General features: G+C 40.2%; 1 protein-coding gene across 3 annotated transcripts in view; it reads left to right on the top strand.

Moving 5' to 3' along the window:
- The first annotated feature begins 633 nt into the window (after positions 1–633).
- The window catches only part of HECTD2 (HECT domain E3 ubiquitin protein ligase 2), a 37,028-nt gene continuing 22,304 nt past the window's right edge, over positions 634–15,357 (top strand). For all 3 annotated transcript variants that reach the window (XM_054163327.1, XM_054163325.1, XM_054163328.1), the window contains exons 1-4: positions 634–1,202; positions 6,081–6,210; positions 12,069–12,207; positions 14,321–14,423. In XM_054163327.1, coding sequence (XP_054019302.1) covers positions 981–1,202; positions 6,081–6,210; positions 12,069–12,207; positions 14,321–14,423 — 594 coding nt within the window. In that variant the 5' untranslated portion in view covers positions 634–980. The remainder of the gene's footprint in view (positions 1,203–6,080; positions 6,211–12,068; positions 12,208–14,320; positions 14,424–15,357) is intronic.

Here is a 15,357-nt window from a genome sequence, read left to right as displayed (position 1 = left end):
GAGATACAAGACTAAGCTTTTACACTTTATTTTGTATTTTTCTTGTTAGAGAGTGACTCGAAGCCGTGACCAAGGTACCCTGAGGTGACAGGGCGGTGCGAGAGGCGTCATTAACAGCGCAGCGCGCAACACGCAACACTGGCCCGCTGTGAAGACGGCGCAGGTCCCTGCACCGCAGGTTTTTATTTATTACTCGCTTATGCACTCGCTGCCATGCCCCAGCCCGATCGCTCCCCGCTCGCGGTGGGTACGACTTCGCTGCGAAGCGGGAGATCCCTGCTGGCGGATCTTCCCGGGGGTGCGGGAGATGGGTGCTGCAGAGCGTCCCCGCCACCTCTGGGGCCTGGCGGTACACCCCCCCACCTGTGCCTTGGCGAGCGAAGCACAGCGGGGATTCAGCCGCCGCGCAACGTTCGCCCCTCGCCACGGCGGCTGCGCAGAGCGCGGGGGACAGCCCCGATTCCCTCACGCCTGGCTGGCACCGCCGCTTTTCCTGCGCCACCGTTTCCGTAGATGTGTCCTCCGCTGCCCCCGTGCGGCGCCCCCGGTCGCCAAGAGCGTTTCCACGGGCCGCCTATAAACAACATGGCGGCAGCGGCCCCGCTTCCTGCCCGCGACCTGTAGGGGGCGCAGTGGCGTAGGGGCAGCCGGTCCGGTGGCGCCGGCTGCGTTCTACTCCGCCGCGTCCCGCGCTCTCCCTCCTCCCCGGGGCTGCGGCGGGGGCGGCCTGCGCTCCGCCCCGCCGTGCGGGGGTGTCTGAGCGCCCGGTAGGAGGCCGGCTGCTGCGTTGCCGCGGCCGCCCCGTGAGAGGTAGAAGCGGCGGTGCTGGGAGTGCCCGCGGGGGTTCCTCGGAGGGGCTCGGGGGCAGCAGCAGGAGGGAGGAGAAGAAAAAGGAGAGAGTGCGGGGGCTCGGGTGCCAGTGGAAGCCGAGGGGCTGACGTGACCAGAGAGGAGCGGGACGGCCGGGCGGCAGCCGGGCCATGTCACTGCAGAGCCCGTCAGCAGCCACTGCTGCCGCCGACCTACCCGCCGGCCCCGGTGAGGGGCTGCCGGCGGGAGCAGAACTGAATGAGGGCAGCGCGGCGCCCCCGTCAGCCCAGGAGGGCGGCGAGGATGAGGAAGAAGAGGACGAAGAAGGAGAGAAAGAAAAGGAGCGAGAGGTACTGCCGCCCATCCCGACAGGATCCAGCGCGGCAGCCGGGGTAGGTCTCTTGCAGCTGCTGGCGGTGCCGACCGACCCGTCAGCGCCTGGGCTGCTGCCCGCCAGGTCCCGGCCCCGGGGAACGAGACCGTCCTTGCGGTCTCCGCTGCCATTCGCTCTGTCTGCCGCTTTATTCGTGGTGATGGGGGAGCATCATGTTCCTGTTCTTTCATATTCTTTTCCGCTAAGAGGCTTTCATTCAAGTTTCTTAAAAATAACAAGTGCATCTGTAAGCAGTGACATAATGAAGCTATAAATTCTCCACCTACTTATAGTTCTTTAACATTTTACAACGGTCTGCTCTTTTGGGTTAGTCATGACTGAGGGTTTGCGGCGCTGAATGTTCGTTAGGGCTTTTCGGGGGTGGAGGGTTTCAGCTCTCAGTACACTTAAGGAAGCTAGCGGGAAGGTACTGATGTGTTTTTAACTTTTTCTTGAAAGGTCTGTCCCGGTTTTCGCTTTGTATTGAAGCGAAGATGGCAAAAAAAAACCATTTTAGTAATTGATGAATGAGTTGACATGGGTAAACACATGGTGAGAATGTTATTTTGCAGAATAATTTAATTTCAGAAACCTCGTTTGAGATTTTTAATTTCGCTGGCGTTATGGTTTCCTTTTTGCTGACCACACAATATTGCAGAACATGAACATTTTCCTGGCGTGAGTTGAGTGTCTTGCATAGCCCCACTGTTCAAGCCTGCTGGAAGTTACTTCAGTCCAACAACAGAAAAAATGTTACTAGCCTTGTAATACAGCTATTAGATTTCAATTCAGCATTTTTGATAAATGGCTGTCTTGCTAGAAATTACAAATTTACATAATTTGTGTTTAAAAGATTGAGCATCTAATGTTTATAACTGTCATGAAATAATTATAATGTTAAACGAAGTAATTACAGGCAAACTGCAAACTCCTTTGAGCAGTTCTGCCAATTTTGTGTTTTGCTTACAATGTTCCAGCCTTGTGAAAGACTTTCAGCATTGCAAATCTATCTGAATGTGGAAGAATGTGCTTGTTCTTGTGATTCAAATACAGATTTGGTGGAGAAGTCTCTAACGGACAAGTGCCCAGGAGTTATTTTTGAATTCTCTGCTTCAGACTTTGAATTGCAAATGCCAGTCCTTTGGAATGAAGATACAATTGGTCTGAATTGTGTAAGGCTCAGCTAAGGAAAAAATGTGTGCTACTGGGCAGCCATGTAGAGCTCCAGTTGCCTTAAAGAATCAGGAGAGCTTGTTTGTAGCTGTGCATCCTTCATGTACATCTGAGCTGTTGCTCAGAGGCAGAAGTTGTCTTAAGTTGACCTATAGAGGAGCTCAAATTGGCTGGGTGTGCTTGCTTGTCAAATGCACATAGGATTTTGAATTTACAAATAGCTGCATATGGGTTTTAATAATTTGTTAGAGAGAGAGTTTTGTGGAGAGATGTAATAAACATTTTTGTAACCCTGGATTTCACTCTCTGCAGCAGAATGCAGTTTCTCATCCATATGTATCAAATAGTGAATACAGGTATGCTTTTGCAAGACCTGTATGAGTTGCTGTAAGAAGGTGTTGGACTGTTGGTCTGCTAAGCCCTAGTCGTGACCAGACGACCTGTGATTCCAGTACTTCAAAGTGTGTTGTGAAATTCATCATATATAGCAGGACTTTAATACAAGTTATTGTAGTAGAAGCACTAATTGAACATCAAAAAATGAGTTTTACTGAAATCTTCTTGAACACTTTTAAAGAGAGAAATGAATTCTTATCTTCCTCATTAAACTGGGGAAGGGTTTATAATATGACATGATGACAAAAGGGGCAAATTATTGTCTTCTGAAAAACCACAATTGCTTATTTTGGGGGGTTTTCCCCATTAAAATTACTGTAAAAATACATTTCCATACATACATATAGTGATACTCCAGATGACCTTAATTTTCTTATTCTCTGTGCCTATTATTTCTAAATTTGTAGTTCTCATATGATGACCTAGTCATACAGATACTATATCTGTGTTCTATGTGGGGTGAGCTTCAGATCTCCTTCTTTCAAAGTATCCCCATAGATTTTGTGTAATTGACTTTTTCAGTTTACTGAGGATTCACCATAGATACATGTAACTAATGAGGCATGACTAGAGCTTCATAAAAGGCAACATAAAGGCACAGCATTGTTTAAACAGTTTCTGTTTTCCACAACAGCTGTGGAAATGGTAAGAATTTTAAGTCAATAGATAAATGTGGCATCCTTTCTCTCCTAAAAGCATGTATGAAAGATGTCTCATCATGATTTTAAGATGGCTGCAAGTTGGAATAAAGTGATCCTGTGCTTATTGTCATTCATATCCTAGCCTTTCCTAGACAAAGGCCACTGTGGGATTGTGAAAGAATGGTTGTTGTTTTTTTCTTTGCTCTTTTTTTTTTAACTAAGGAACATTGTGGAAATTAAATTACTCCACAAATAAATTAACATGATCCTGCAAGGAGTTCAGGCTTTCCTTTGACTTATTTTCCTCTATCTAATTTAACTTCAATAAGGAAAATCATAGATTTATAAGGTATAATGCTAGTATGTCTCCAGTTTTATGGAGGGCTTGATGCTTTGGAAGACTTCCACTAACAACCCAGCAGAGTTGTGAGTTATTATCTCTGAGGTCTTTTCCAACCTTATTGATTCTATGATTCTATTTAGTCGTGAGTTGTTGGGTTGCAGGTTGGACCTGATGATCTCTGAGGTATTATTGATTCTATGATTAATATTCTTATTTTTAAAAAGAGGATTAAAGATTACTTTGATCCATTTACTCCTTCTAAGTATACTCATTCTTTGGGTGTGGGTTTGGTTTTCTGATGGCAGTATGTGTGTAGAGTCTTAGGCTCTAGAGGTTCACTGGTCTTGTACAAAATCTTGGAAGTATGACATGGTGATGTACACTTGTCCTAGATTACTCTCCAAGGATGTCAGAGACCCTCATTAATGAGCATGTAGTTTTCCAGTGTTCCATCAGGGCTTTTCCAGTAAAGCCTTTGTCCATGTGATTTTTTCAGCATTGTTGGAAGCGCACTTGGAGCAGGATGATAGAATTAGCTAGCACTATGACTTTTGTTCTTTCTGATAACTGCTGAGGGAGATGGCATTAAGAACATTTTTAAATAACTATACTATTTCAGTGGCATGGCTGGAGTGAAACCTAGAATGCTGAGTCAGTCAAAAAGGTTGTCATGATAGTCTGTTTCATAAAAGCTCCTCTTTGTACTTATCTGTGGTATATGTTCCCTATTAATCATAGTTAGACTAAGTCCAAGCTCCAGAGGCTTTCTACCTAGAGCATACATTTTTGTGATACAGAAGACTAACCTCAGATCTGGAGATGTTTAAAAGTCCTTTTCCAGTCAGTCATGTCTTGGCATATTTGGCCAGGGTCTGTTTATCTCCAGTTGTGCACCAGGTGATTTTTAAGAAACATCTTAATGATATTTCAAAGGTTGTAGAATAAAAGAAGTTAATGTGAAAATTACAGTGGTAATTACATTTTATGTTTGAATGTTTGTTGCATGCAAGGAATTTGGAACTAGAAATTGAAACTTGGTATTTTTAAAGCCAGAGGTCCTGCTGATTGTTCAGATTTATAATTTGCTGAGTTATAAGCCATGGAAAAACGGCTTTTGTGTCACAGTTATTTAAAATTCCTGGCAGCATACCAGGTTACATACACTGTGGCATGGCAGGTTTATGGGCTCTGTTATTACCCTCCTGGTGGTATTTCAGGATGTTGTGGTGGAAGTGCCTGCATGTCTTATTCCAAATTTACAGCTCTTAAGGGGAAAGGGAAATGTACCGGTTAAAAAAAAAAAGACAGGATGTTATGTTAATTAATCTAGAACTTTTATTGCACTTTGGGGAATGAGTTTTGATTTGTACGAAACTGTGTTTGTGGTCGTTTTGTGGTTTTGGTTGGGGTGGGTTGGTTTGTTTTCTGAGCGAGCAGATAACAGATAAGTAAATGAATCTTTAGGTTAACGTGAGGTGGAAAATCATCATGTGCAGGGAGAGTCTGTAAATTTTTCTGAGCCCGATATCAGCTGACTTGGATGGGAGATTGAAATTAACATCCCCATTATGCAGTTTCTGTTGTCTTGGGCAAGCCCCTTTACACACCTGTGCTTTGCAAAATCTCCAGAGTAAGTAACTCTGTCTAATGGCCCTCAGTGTCAGACAGACCAATTGGTGCAATTCTCTGGAAACTTGCTTTGTAATTTAAGTTCTGTTCACTGTTAAAACATGTTCATGCAAATGCTTGTGCAAACTCCTTGGTGACAGCACATACAGGTACTCGAGCAGGTGGTTTTGAACATTGTGCTAACAAATGTTTGTTGGCTGGCCCTTCTTCACTGGCAACTGACACTAACGATGTTGAATCATTAGGCATTTTTATTCAGGTAGCTGTCATTTAAATTTTGTTAGCAAGGTAGCTCATATATAATTTTTGGCCCTACATTTCAAATCTTAGGAAATTTGTCTAAACTACTTCAGTATATTGGAGTTATTAGAAAAAAAAAGGAATGTGACACTGTCATCTGTTTAAACTGAGGTGGCTGTAGTGAGGAGTGGAAAAGTAGATAGAAATTAGGATTCCTCACGTTCATCCAAAGATAACTTTATATGATGCAAATTAATACTTGCGGGTTTGAATGTAACGGAAAGGATTTTTATGGTATCTCTCCTGATTCAGTTCGAAACAAACTTGCAGAATCATTATTTGTGGCTGATTTAGGTATTACTACTCTATTTTCAAGATAAAAGTTACGTAATTATTTGTGTAATGCTTAATTTGGTAAGATTACTCTTGCAGTAATGTATTAGCCCCTTATAGCATGCTGTCATCTTAATTACAGGGGTTGGAAAGAGGAGCCAAAAATCAGTTCTCCACTTTCAGCAGTTTCATCACAAGTATCAACCAAAAGAAAGAAGGCATCGGAAACAGAAATTCACCCACACAACTTGTTATACCCAGCATCAAAAATGGTAAGAGAATAAAAGTCCTGTGTTACTTAGTTACCAAGTTAAGGTGCTCAGTGTTCTGCCAGTATTTGTATTGTGGTAGTGCCAATAAATCTAGAAGTCTGGAGTTCATTCAGTACGTTGTACAGGCACTGGTATACATGATAATAGTCTGTGGTCTGTAGAGGTTATGTCATAGAGACAGGCTGGATTAAAAATAAAAAGCAAAAAAAAAGGGACCTGGAGAATGAAGTGATCTGAAGTTTTAATGAGAGTTACAGATTCAGTAGTCTGTCTGCAAATGCTGTTTGTATAAATGCAATCAGATTGCAGTTGCACAAGAAACTGTGTCAGAACTTGGTAGAGAAGATTTCTCTGTTGTTACCTAAAGGATGGCAGGGATGAGGCAGGCATAGGGCTTTTAAGGAAAACAGTTGCTATTTTTCAGTGAAGATGAAGGCCAGTGAAGACACCAAACAGCATTTACAGGCAAAGATTAGGTTCTGAAGAGCTTTAAAGGTGAGAAGGAAGGTTTATGTGGTATGATGAGGTAATGATAGAAAGTGGAGCTGTGTACTCAGTGTAGTAAGCTAGGCTGGACCCTGATGAGATGGCATTGTGGTTAGACCTGAAATTTTTGTTAGATTTTTGGGCCAGGATATGGAATTTCAGCAAATTGGGACTTTTGAAAACAGGTTGTACAAACATTTATCAGGTATATATTGATCTTGCCTCTGAGCACATCCCTCTCAGCCTTACTATTCTGTGGTTATGCAAGTATTTCTAAACGTTCAATGCATTATAAAGACACTGCATTAGTTAAGAGATCTCAATAGTGTGAGTTTGAAACAAAATTATGTACAGATATACTCAGTTTCTAAGCTGTGCAGAAGGTGGCTTGCACGTTGCAGGATTGGATCCTCACTGAAATAGTCTGTGTCTCCTTGCCAGTAGTGCTCAAAAGCAAAAGTCAGTGCAAGACAGCATTTTTATTTTTTCTTTTTAAGCAATTTTTATTATGGAGCAAGGAAATATGCTTACTTTGCCTTTAAAAAATGAACAAACAAAAAAACCCCACAAAAATGCAATCACTGAAACACACAAAGTAATTATGTGTAAATGACAGCTGGACAGGATTTTGTACTTTGCTCAAGTCACTTTGTGCTGCACAAAGGAAATCAAGGTGGCTGGACAAGGCCAGTGAAGAATTCTTCCACTGCTGTGTAACTTGCTGGAGCTAAGGTGGAAGTGGTGCTCTTGAGGCCGATACTTTGGGTAAGGCAAAAAGAAGATGCTGCAAAGCAGATAAGAGCTCTGCTGATCCTTACAAAGTACTATAAGATCAAAATAACAAAACTGGAGGTATAACCTTCAGGTGGCTATTGCTCTCACATATCTGTTTTTAAAGAAAAGTCTTTGTGTATGATTTGCATGTAAACAGCTGTAATATTGTTGGAATCTGGAAGTCCTCAGGAAAATAAAATGTTTTGCCTTTCTCAGATAATGCTGTTTTCCTCAGAAGCTAAATATGGCCTCTTGTCAATATAAACTCAGCAGCTAGCATTCTAAACATGCATGCAGTTGATTCATAGACTCCTATTTTATCATTTAAGTGTTAATTGTTTTCTGTCCAGCTTCTGTTTGAATAGTTGCTTAATACAATCTTAGGATATGAAAGCCTGCTTAATGAAAGTTAGAACAAAGTAATATTAAATCTGGCATTGGGCCAACCAGTGTGAAAAGTGCAGTACCAGTTCATTTAATTCATTTCATTAAAAATTAAATCCCTCCTCCACCCCTTTTTTTTTTTTAACCTGGAATACATGGTAAACTTTAAATGCCTCTCTCTAAAAGTACCCTCAGTTCTTGCTGCAGATGATACTGTCCCAGCTGTAATTGCTGCCTCATTAAGTACTCAGTTGTTAATTTTCAACATACTAATGCATGGCAATATTTGTTATAGTCATAGAATGGTTTGGATTGGGAGAGACCTTAATCATCTTATTCAAATCCTCCTGCCTTGGACAGGGAAGGGCACCTCCTACTAGACCAGGTTTCTCAAGGCCCCATCCAAACTAGCTTTGAACACTTCCAGGGCTGGAGCCTTTACAACTACTCCAGGCAACCTGTTCCAGTGTTTTCCAATGTTAATTTCATTGGAAAACAAAAGCTTGGAAAAAGTAATGCTGGTAAATACAGCCTGAAAGATAGGGTAATATTTGTTGAGTAGCTGCAACAGGGATTGTGTTTCTATAACAGGTCTTCTGATGCAGCAGCAGTCTGGCACGAAATCCATATATTAACTAGATGGTTTTAGTTCTTTTATAATGTTACAAATATAAGTAAGATTTGTTGGTCTTACTTTGAAAATTTTCATCTGCCAGTGGCTGTGTTGGTCACCATGAAAGCAACTACTGTTCTAAGTAAATTCATTTCAAATGTCCTTGTACTAGTAAATTCTGCATTGTATCAAAGAGGTTTTCTTCCTCAAAGGTTTCGATCATGCCCTATGCAGTCATACACTGCTCAGTCTTTTTTACTTGATGTAACTGGGCAAACAGCCAGAAATGATTGTTTTTTTCTTGTCTTGTACTATTGTGTTATTGCTGCTTATCAACTCAATACATGAAGTTTCACCTCAATGGAACTCAAGTAGCAGATCTTAATTAACGTTTCTGAAGGTCAGACAAGCAAATAAATCTATTTACAAATCAACTTATATTATGGGAAAACATACTGTATTTGATAGTATTTATTAAACACACTATTAAAACTCAGTACATCTAATTTAAGCTGCATGTATTCCAAAGAAAACTGCATCACTGACAGGGTACAAGTTACCAGCTTAGCACTTGCAGCCTCAGTTTACTGAAATGCGGAACAGCTTCTGTCAACAGCCAGCTCATCTGAGGATATAGAGAGAATATTTTCTGCTTTTCAGTGTATTCAGATGGTTATAATTCAATGTTTAATGCCTTTCAAATTGAGAAGACAGAATAAGAGCTAAGTGAAGATGACTTGTTTTTCTCAGAGTATAAAAATAAGACATAGTCTAAGTTTCTTTTAAGTTGATCCAATGTGCTTTGAGCAAATGATGTGCAATAGCAGAGCACTTGCATGGTGAGACTGTTCAACACCTTGGCTTGAATTAATTTAGTGTCTGTGTGTCCACTTTGGTTTTTAAATTGCTGCTTTTCTCTTTAAGTAGCTTTAAATTCCAGTTGCCAGAGTGGCAAGATTTGATATCTGTAATCAATTCCTTACTCAGGGGATTGAGGGCAACTCTGATCTATTGTTTGATAAATGGTGGTTAAGTCACAATGACAGTGTCTCTGTCATTAGCATGAATGAAAAGAATCTGCTTTCAAGTTCTGGGGATTTTGTTAGCATCTATTTTCCTGCTGTGATAAATGGAGTAGACAGCAGAGCAGTAATTCTACTTTGATGTTTAGTTTTTGTTTAGGTTTTGGGTTTTTTTTACCAATTGTCTGAAAAGTATTTGAGGACTCTTAGTCAATTCATAGAGGATTTTGGTTTAATATGTTTGACTTTTGAGGACACTTACTTTATATAGTGTATTTTATCCCAAACATACACTGTAATTTATATAAATGCTTTTAAAAGTGTGCAGTTAAAAAATAAAATAAATGCATTGTTAGTCTGATTTAAGAGTGTTTGAAAAGATGTTGTCAGTGAAATGGATTTTTGTGTATACTGCACTGAAATACTTTTTTTCTTACTTTTGGTGGCTTTACCTTTACTGGCTGCCAGATACCCACCAAGCTGCTCTATCACTCCCCCTCTTCAATGGAACACAGAGAAGATAAAGTGAAAATCCATAGACAGGAAGTCCATTTTCCATTTACCATCAAAGGCTACACAGACTTGACTTGAGGGTATTAATTTATTGCCAGTTGAACAAAACAAAACCAAAACTCGTTCAGAATACTTTCCCCCTGCACCTCTTTGTTCCTAGGCTTAACTTGTCTCCTTTGTTTCCCCACTCTTCTACCTCCTTTCTGCCAAGGAGTACAGGGGGTTGAAGAATGGAGCTTGCAGTCAGCTCCTAGAGCTTCATCTCTGCTACCTCTCTCTCCTCACACTGTTCCCCTGCTCCATCAGGGGATGCAATCTTACACAAACTTCTCCAATATGCTTCCTTCCAATGAGCTGCAGTTCTTCAAGGACTGCTCCAATGTCGATGCTTTCCATGTTATTAAGGAACAGACTGCTTCAGTGTGGGTCTCCATCATGGGCCACAGTTCCTGTCAGCAGCCTTCTGGGCCTTCAGGGCCTGGGCTTTATCACTGCCGCTATCTATTTTACCATGGTCCACTATGGGCTTCACCATTATTTTCTTCACAGGCTGCCGAGGAATCTGTTTTAGTACTTGGAGTACTTCCTCCCTCTTCTTTCCCGCTCACTGGGGATGTCTGCAGGGTGGTAACTCTGGCTGTTTCTCCCTCGGTCTGCCCTCAACTTCTATCTACTGTGCAGTATCTTACACCCTTTCTGAAGTATATTTCCACAGAGGCACTACCAGTGTTACTGATGGGCTCAACTTCGACCAGTGGTGGGTGTGTTTTGGAGCTGGCAGTCCCATCTTTCCTCTTGAAGAGGCCACCCCTGCAGCCACCTTGCTGCCAAAACCTTGCCACATAAATGCAATACTGTGTTCTCACACCTAATACAAAATAAGGAGTAGAATAGAAAGACTGTGTTAAGGCACCGCTATTTGTTCTTGGAAGGGGCCGCCAGCTTTATTGAGGAGAAATGCTTAAAGATGCTACTGCTTCAGCAGCAATTCTCGGCAAGGCAGAAAACTCACATTTCCCATTTAACTTATTTTAGAAAGTTGTAGATGATGCCTATTCAGCTCTAGCTACAATTATGTAGTGCAGTGTAGAAAACTTAACTGAAGTCTTGTCCTTGTACGTCAGAAAATAGTTGGGCTTGGTGTTGTTGCGCTTGAGACTTTCTTTTCTTGCATGTAGGAAACACCAGTGTTACAGTTTGCATGTACAGTATTTATGCAAACACTACTTTTTTGACTAATGGTTATCAGTCATGGACTCCTTGGCTTGTCTTTTAAACAGCAAACTCTAATTCCATGATATCCTTTAACTTTTTGGTTTTCTTGGGAATTGTGTTCTAACTTGCTTAGCTTGAGCTTCTCATAGTTTCAGGTAGATGGGATGTTTAAAATAGACATTTTGTGCATCTGAGCTTAGAATGCGTGTGGCTTAATGTTCAGAAGGCTGAGCATCTGTGGCTACAAATGGATTTAATGAAAATTCTGCAGCATGCATTTCTGTAATTAAATTATATATGAATTTGGGATTTTCTTGTGTGATGTTAATACTGCTGTATGTATACTAGTACATGCTACTGATGTAATACCAGCATGTCTTATGTAAGTGTAATATTTTAATGGTGTCCCTAATGAGTTGGAACACAGGTCAACAGCTTGTTGCCTTTTCCTTTTTTCACAGCAGCATAGCAGCCATTCTGTTGTGAAAATTTAGACTGGTTTTCTTTCTTTGATTTTGTAACAGGCATTGCAACTTGATCCAGAAACGCATGTATAGAATAATAGAGGTTCCCTTCTTTAAGAAGGCCTTACGCAGGCAATAGGCATTTCTAGGACATTTCCAGAGGTTTTATTTCCCCTCAATTAGGTGATTTCTACCATGTCTGATAAGCCCATGATAAGAAAAGTACTTGGATGAATATGGATCTAAAGATGTAGAATCAAACAGTGTGAGTTTCAGTGTGGTTTGTGGTTTTTTTTCCTAGCTGCTATATATCTGTGTTTTATCGGCTAATATGTGTATGATTGCATTGTATTTATTGTTTTGGGGGTTTTGTTATTCTTTAACAAGTGAGAGACCTACCACCCATTTGCCTTGATGTACGACAAAAGCAGCGCATCTCTATAGATACACTACCCCAAGAAGTGAAAGCACCAATTCCTCCTGAACCTTCCGTTCCCATCCGAACCAAAACTGTGCAAGATTTTCAGTAAGTAACTCTGGTTGTTCTAAGGGTGTACTTTCTGTCTTTGGACATTCTTAATTTTGTCCTAATTCATGCATTTGATTTTGTTAATCTCAAAGGAGAAAACAGTTCCGTAAGACCGATGAGGGGTTAGTCGTCTTGTGATGCTGGGATCCATAATTTCTGTTGGTGTGAAATGTATGAAAATGCTTTCTCTAGCTTAAGTGCCTGTGTTCAGGGAATGGCAAAGCTTGTACTTCAGACTTAGAAATTCAGTTCCTGCTATCCAGTGTATGTTTAGTTTGGGGGGAAAATATGTATGTCTTACTGTAGGCTGGAAAATCACTTTTGATTTGGGGTGTTTTGTTTGTACTGACTCTTATGGTATGTCCTGTCCATCGTGCATTCTCAGTCTTGTGTGAAACACTGCACATCAGACATTTAGTTGTATAACATCCTATGTGAGGACCTGGAGTGGTGATTTTAACTGGCTAAAAGTCAGATAGTGTTTCTTCATGGGTTACATTAGTGTGTTAGTTTTCATATTCATTTTATAGCAAAAATATGTTTCTTTTTCATGTATCCTTACTGCTTGAATTGAATAGAAATAGTGTTCCATTTTTTATTTTTCTAGGTCAGTACAGACTCTCAATCAAAACTATACCTGCATTAGTTTTCTTCCAGCACTGTCATGATGCCTAGCACATAATACTTGATTGACTAGCAGAAGTCTCCAGGGAAACCACCTGAATTATTTTTAAATAGTATAGCTTGTTTCCCATGTGCTGCTTGCTTTGCTGGGCACAAAGAAATAGGGAACAGTTTTTCCTTACTTAACAGTTTTGGAGAACATACCTATGTTGGTGTTGACACTGTCATTCGAGGAAATGGCATCATTTTGTTGAAACACTAATAGCATAAGGTGCATCTGCAGTAGGGGATTGTGCCAGCGGTACGTGAACGTGCATTGGCAGTGTGTTTGTTTAGTGTGGATGTGTTCTTAGGAGATGGGAAGAAGTATTCTTGTGAAGAAGCTTGATTCTTCTGGCTTTAAAACAGATGGGGGGAAAAAATAAAAAATCACAGATGTATGAGTATATACTATTCATTGCTCTTCCCTGGGTTTGAAATTTCGTGCAGTCCATGAGGAAAAGTGATGCTGTTTTGATAAGTCAGTGTGTGTTGCTGGTGGAAAAGGAAATGGATGTAGTAGAGAATTTGAGAGGTAAATCTTAGTTGGCGTCCAGGTCATCTGAAGAGCTGAAGTTTTTTTCTACGTGCAGATTTTTGTATCTATTGACTGCTGCCATAATTACCAAGAATTTTCTTCTTTCAAATAAAGCATTAAGGAGTCATTAGAACTTTTGCTATGTGCAATTGGTAGCTTTTAAAAAAATATCTAGTACCAAGAAATTATCTGGGGGTGGGAAGCAAACTGGGATTTCTGTCGTTATCATGGTAGGTATTTAAGGTAAAATTCTGTTTCAAAGGTTGGTTGGAGATTTTCTGTTTGGTGAGGGTTTGGGTTTTTTGTTTGTTTCACTGGTTTTGGGTCTTTTGGGGGGGTATTGTTTGTGTGTTTTTCTATGTGTGATATTATACAAAAGCTTACATACAGGTATGTGCTTCAAGGTCCAATATTTAAAAATACTTTAAGACTAAGTCTATAGATTTTTGTTGTCCCCTTAAGGAGTGTGTACGGTTGCATACAAAGATGCAGTTGGATATGGAAAAAAAATAAGAGAAAAAATATTTTCATACAAATTATAATGAATTTGACTAGTTTAGGAGTCTGCATACCTGAATAAATTAGTCACAGAAATCTTACCATATCAGTGTATATTCAGTGTAATTCTGTTCTGCTAATTGTCTTACCATTCTGAACTGTGACACTATGAATTAATATTTTGAATGAGAGACACTGCTCAAGTGTATCAAACAGAAAGTATGCTTTTGTTCTCTTATAATACCATGATCTTGCAGTGACAAAGATGATGTTAGAAAGATACTGATACTATACTTGTCTGATTTCTAAATGTTCTTAGTGGAGGAAGTTTAGAGTTACAGTGCAGTCTAAAGTTTAAGTGGTTGGGAAGCTTGAACCCTTATTGTCAATTTTTTAATGTATTCTTTCTAGGGATGATGTGGAAAAGGCTAAGTCATCAGGAGATTGGAAAGCTGTACATAATTTTTATTCCACAACATTTGATTCTTTCCTGGAGATAAATGCTGCATTTAAGGTAGAAGATAATTTGTAATACTATTTAGTACTTGCAGTGCTTTCTATCTTCAAAGTGTTTACAAAAGCTTGTTACTCAAGGCCACTATGATCATTTTATGATCTCGCCTGCTTTTGGGAGACAATCCAATACTGCATTAATTTATGTGGAGCTTTAAAATCTGAGTATGTAGTTTGATTTTTGACACTAGGACAGTGTGGATGCTTTCTATACAAACTACAGTTTAAAAACATGCAAGCTAATGCAGTTAATACGGAGGCCCAGGCAAATTTGGAAACAAATATTCCCTGTCCATGACAAAAGTATGAGATGGGCTCTTGTATCAAGATGGCATACTCTGTTTTCCTTGGGAAAGATTATATTCATGTGAAAGCTTTAATAATTTATGTTAAAGCAGTATTTCCTGCTTATTAACAAGTAAAGTGTGTTCATGATATTTAGACACAATAACCAATAGGTTTTAGTTACTTAATAAATGTTGGATGCTGCTATTTTGTTGCTCTTGTCTGATGATGGATTGGCAACAATGAAAATTTTATTCAATTCCTTATTAGAAACACTTTTAAAGTAGAATAACAAGGTAATGAAGTTATCTGAATATTGCCAATGTGTAGGATTACTATTGTTTAACTTCATCTTTCACATATTAATAAAAGTAACTTAGATTTACGGAATGTTGGGGACTGGAAGGGACATCAAAAGATCATCTAGCCCAGCCCCCCTGCCAGAGCAAGATTACCTAGAATAGGTCACACAGGAGCGCACCCAGGCAGGTTTTGAATGTCTCCAGAGAATGTGACTACTGAACCTCTCTGCACAGTCCATTCCAGTGTGTTGTTATCCTCACAGAGAAAAAGTTTTTCTTTATGTGGAACCTCCTGTGCTCCAGCTTGCACCCATTGTTCCTTGTCCTGTCCTTGGACATCACTGACAG

Source organism: Dryobates pubescens, chromosome 8 (assembly GCF_014839835.1).
Source record: "Dryobates pubescens isolate bDryPub1 chromosome 8, bDryPub1.pri, whole genome shotgun sequence".
Classification (NCBI taxonomy): Eukaryota; Metazoa; Chordata; class Aves; order Piciformes; family Picidae; genus Dryobates; species Dryobates pubescens.
This window is presented reverse-complemented; position numbering and strand designations above follow the sequence as displayed.